The 4,712-nt window shown below is 35.4% G+C and overlaps 1 protein-coding gene across 2 annotated transcripts; it reads left to right on the top strand.

Moving 5' to 3' along the window:
- Positions 1-527: 527 nt before the first annotated feature.
- On the top strand, positions 528-4,262 carry LOC114406313 (probable myosin-binding protein 6). Of its 2 annotated transcripts, XM_028368996.1 has the most exons (4): positions 529-1,693; positions 1,987-3,163; positions 3,273-3,377; positions 3,987-4,262. In XM_028368996.1, the coding sequence occupies exons 1-4, from the start codon at positions 1,036-1,038 to the stop codon at positions 3,988-3,990; spliced, it is 1,944 nt and encodes a 647-aa protein (XP_028224797.1). In that variant the 5' UTR covers positions 529-1,035; the 3' UTR covers positions 3,991-4,262. The 2 variants fall into 2 exon arrangements, with proteins under 2 accessions (XP_028224798.1, XP_028224797.1); XM_028368997.1 differs by lacking the exon at positions 3,273-3,377 and having other exon boundaries at positions 528-1,693.
- Positions 4,263-4,712: the final 450 nt, after the last annotated feature.

The following is a 4,712-nucleotide window of genomic DNA, read 5'->3' as shown; positions in this document are numbered from 1 at the left end:
CTATTCAATTTTCTCATTATCTTTTTTGAATATGTCATTTTACATTTTTCAACTATTTCAACAATTAATTTTATCGAATACTTATAATTTAATAAAATAATTTAAAAATTATCAACTAACTTTTTCGCTTCCAACAAATCTTACTAAATATAACCAAAGTTTAAAAAAATACAATATATTAATCAAAATTAAGATAATCCAAAATATAATCTAAAACTATTCCAAAAATATGGTAGGTTCAATTGTACAAATTTGTGCACCCATCAAATTTGCTTTTGCATTAGAGTGTGTGCCATACGAGGGATATGTTAATGTTTACAAACCATACTGGAACCTTCACAAGTTCAAGGTAAAAAATAAAATAAATAAAAAATCTACAGGACATAGCTGCATTGCACGTGCTCGAGAGAAGAGGGCCAAGGCTAAGCACATAATAACAAAATAAAAGCCCACATGGCAAGTTTGGAAGTTTCAGCAAACGATGTCGTTCCTTTCTTGTGGGCACGTTCTAACTTCTAACTTTCCCTGGTAGTTTGTCCCACACAAAATGAAGAAATCGGATGCAACTTTGGTGTTCGCAATAATAAACTATTTTATGAAGCTTTAAAACGTGCCAATCTCATAATTCTTCCCTCGATCAATCATCACTATTCATTATTATTCTCCTTAATTCCTTTCTGGGTTTTTCTTTTCTTCAAATTTTAAATATTTTGTTTTCAAATCCCATCCCTGAAAGTACAGTTTTCAAATCCCAACTAAGTAATTTTTCTCTTAGAATAGGATGAAAAATAACACAAAGGGTTGAGCTGAAATTGTGGTTTGGTTGCTGGCTTCTCCAAACCATGATCTTGGGTTTCTTATGTGTGTTTGTCTTTTTCTTCAGGTTGTTCTACCACCTGCTTTGATATTGTCTCATGGATGCTTTAAATTTAGGATTTTGGGTTTTGGGTCGGTGAAAATTTCGGATTTTGCATGGTGGGTGTTGTGTGTTATCTGTTATGTGATGGTCTTTCTTTCTGAGCACTTCAGAGGAAGATGGCTTCTTCTTCACAGGAGACGCACTCTTGGACGTTGGGAGGACTTATTGGTGCCTTTATTGACCTTGTTTTAGCTTATTTCTTGTTGTGTGGATCCGCTTTTGCTTTCTTTGTGTCCAAATGGTTTAGATTTTTTGGACTTTGTTTGCCTTGCCCCTGCAAAGGGAGTTTTGGGTTTAGGAGTAGCCGTTTCTGTGTGCATAGATTGCTGTTCGAATGGCCTTCTAGGAAGATATGTTCCATTCAAGTTATGGCGGTTAAGAGGTTCCCTTTTGATCTGGTTTGGGTTAAGGGTCATTCATGCAGTGCCAATGATAAAGTTGTTACAGAGAGAACACATGATAATAGGGTTGTTGAGTTGGAAGATGAGGCATCTTGCAGTTCATGTTCAGGACCGTGTTTGCTTCCCTTCGTTGATTGGGAAAACGTGTATGATGCTAAGGGGAAGAGGGTCATGAGTATGAAACGAAGGTCTGGAGTTCGGTGCCATAGGAGGGCTAGTTATGATTGTGCGAAAGTTTCTTCAGCTGTTCCTTCAGAAAACCTGCAATCTGATGTTGTCCTCATTCCTTGCTCGCCTTGTGATGGCAGTATAATTAGAGATAAAACAAATGCAGGCATGAGTCCTACCTCAGGGAAAGGAGTTAGTGTAGATGGTAAGTGAGAAATTTCCCACATAATAATTGCTCATTTGATGGTTTAAGTTAAACTGTTTGAGTTACATGTTGTTAATATGAGTTTGTAGTGTTCTAATTTATGCTATACTAGCTCCCATATGTTAGTATATTTATGATTCTTTGCAACCTACCAAGTCAGCATCTTGTGATTATAATGATGAATGATATTCCTTGGACTTCTAAAGGGAAACAAGTTGAATTATATTCTTGTTGATCACTGTATACATACTGTGGTTTTTTGACTTGTTGTATTTTGCTATCCTTCTATTTAGATGCCAAAGATGACCAAACTGGCCATGATTTGGATGAAAAGACCTGTCATAGTTATGATTTCAATGGATCAATGGTTGATAGTCCAGGACACGACAAATGTTTATTGTCATTGGAACACTACATAAATAATGTGTGTGACAATGTCCAGATTGTTGGTAATGAAGAGGACCGTGTCAAGATGTTAGAAAATGCACTTGAAGAAGAGAAAGCTGCCTATGCTGCTCTTTACCTTGAGCTAGAGAAGGAGAGAGCTGCAGCTGCTACTGCTGCTGATGAAACCATGGCTATGATATCACGTCTGCAGGAGGAGAAGGCGTCAATGGAATTGGAAATGAGGCAATACCTTAGGATTATAGAAGAAAGAGTTGCTTATGATGAAGAAGAGATGGATATTCTGCAAGAGATCCTTATAAGAAGGGAAAGGGAGAACCACTTTTTGGAAAAGGAACTTGATACTTACAGGCAGATGGATTCGAAAGGAAGTGACCAATCATATGGCAAGGCAAAGGTGCAACATGATCAATGGGGACAAAGACCTCCAATTTTGGTTGGAACATATGAAAATCGAAGCACCAGATCATTTGTTAAGAAAGATGAAATAAAAGATATTTCTTCAAATTATATGGTTTCTCAGACTTACAGCAATACGAAAGACGGACTAGATCTGGAGAAAAACACAGAACATAAGGATCAAGTGCATGTCAACCTGCATAGCTCCTTTTATGATACTGATCCGAATGTTTTTGATGTCCATGTCATTAACGATAACATAAAACTAAGGGAAGAGCAAAATGAAAAGTTAAGTATCTCTTCATTGAGTACTGTTACAAATGAACTCACAAATAGATATCTTGAATTTGGAGGTCAAACAGTACAGAGCAGTGATGTATTAAGTAATCGCCGAAGGACAGATAAGCCAGAAAATGGTAATGGTGTTGATGGCCCCACCAGTCACTTATCTATGTTCTCAAACTCAAGATGCAGAACTTTGTCTTTAGATTCTGGAAGTGATTCTTCAAGTGCAGTTGAAAATGAAAAGTTAAAGATTGGCAATGAGATTGAAATTCTTGGAGAAAGGTTGAGGATGGTGAAACATGAAAAGGAAAAATTGTCTTTCTTTTCAGAGAACGGAGAAAGTGAAAAGGGCCAGCTTCCTTGCCCCCTTCCTCATCTAAGGTATAACTTGTTATGTGCCACTGCTTGAATTTTTAACTAGACCAAGTTAGTCTTTAGAAGCATGTGTGTGAAACAGTTCTTTAGTTATGGTGTTTGTAATTCTTTGTAGCTTAAAATGGTTCACTATGCTGCTGCCATATGAGACAAATGACAAAGATTTGCTTAAATTTGACACGACTCTGCAAATACAAGTTCAGAATATGGACAGAACAAGGTAGTGAATTGTCACCAGTTGTGGTAGATCTTATTTGGATTATAGAGCTTTTTAATTTAAAGCTCAAATTTTCATATTTGATGATGAAGGACATGATTGTAGAGTAAATTCAATGCAAACTCGAGGAGTTTAACAATTTGATCCAAAAATACTTAATTCTGGTAATCAAAACAACTTTGGTTTTACTCTGTGTATTGTCAATTTTGTATGCGTAAGTGTTGTAAACTTCTTGGTACCGTGTTCAATTCCGACAGATAAAAAAAAAATTGCATAGCTTTATGTCTTAACCACTTTCTTATATTTCTGTATATCATCAAGTGTATTGGTAATTCTTACCAAGCACAATGCTCTTCTACTTTCAGTTCTCTCCTTCATCAATCACCCCTCAACACACAAAATCATAGTCATCAAGATCCAACTTAAAAGCTGGGCTTACTCCCGAATTAGAAGATTTTGTTTGCAATGATGTTTTCTTGTATCACATCATGTCATATCCATAAACATTTCTTTTTTAGCTGAGAACACAGTACCTTTAGTTGTACTGTGACTGTTCATAATGCAACCATATTGATGGCCAAAGCAAAGCTAATTATACCCCTTCCTTTTCAGGTGAGCTTGAGGAAGAGACGCTGCCAAAGTGTGACAATGGAGACATGTGAAAGCAGTTAAATCATGTAAAGTTACTCGTTTAAGTGCCACGAAGTTTGTGCCTAGGCAACTTGTAAATGGCAACCACCTTTGGTAGCTACTAGAATTTAGCAGTACTTATTTTTTTGTTATGTTTTTTAGTATGTAAATAAACCTTATCATAGTCTTCTAGGCTAAATATGTAGTTAAAATAAAGTATTATTTTGAAGCGTATGCCTGGTGTAGGTATCATTCGTACCTCCTTGTGTTGTGTTTTTGCCTAGCGAGCGAGAGTAAACAAATCACGCACGGTGCGAGAGTTTTGTTCGACGGTTGGATATAATGTTAAAATGTTTTACGGTGGAGATTGAGGGCGTAGCGTGTACATAATGTATTTAATAAAACACGTGTAATATTGAGTCCCGTCAAAATAGTGAAATACCAGGCTTCCATCACCAACATTACAACCATCAAATGATTTATGTATTTTATATACATTACCCAATATGAGATTAGCCGATGATAAAAATGCTTATTAAAAAGTTTTATACAGTGGTCAAATTATAATTCATTATATAATATAATAAATTTGTTAATTTTTAAAATAATTATTTTAAAATAATTCAAATAATAATTTATAATTGGATAATAATGTAAAATATTTTATATTACCAGTGAATATGCATTAAACTCATACCCAATACGACT

This window comes from Glycine soja, chromosome 3 (genome assembly GCF_004193775.1).
Source record: "Glycine soja cultivar W05 chromosome 3, ASM419377v2, whole genome shotgun sequence".
In the NCBI taxonomy this organism is placed as follows: Eukaryota; Viridiplantae; Streptophyta; class Magnoliopsida; order Fabales; family Fabaceae; genus Glycine; species Glycine soja.
The sequence above is the reverse complement of the archived record's forward strand: the minus strand, read 5'-3'. Positions and strand labels throughout refer to the sequence as shown.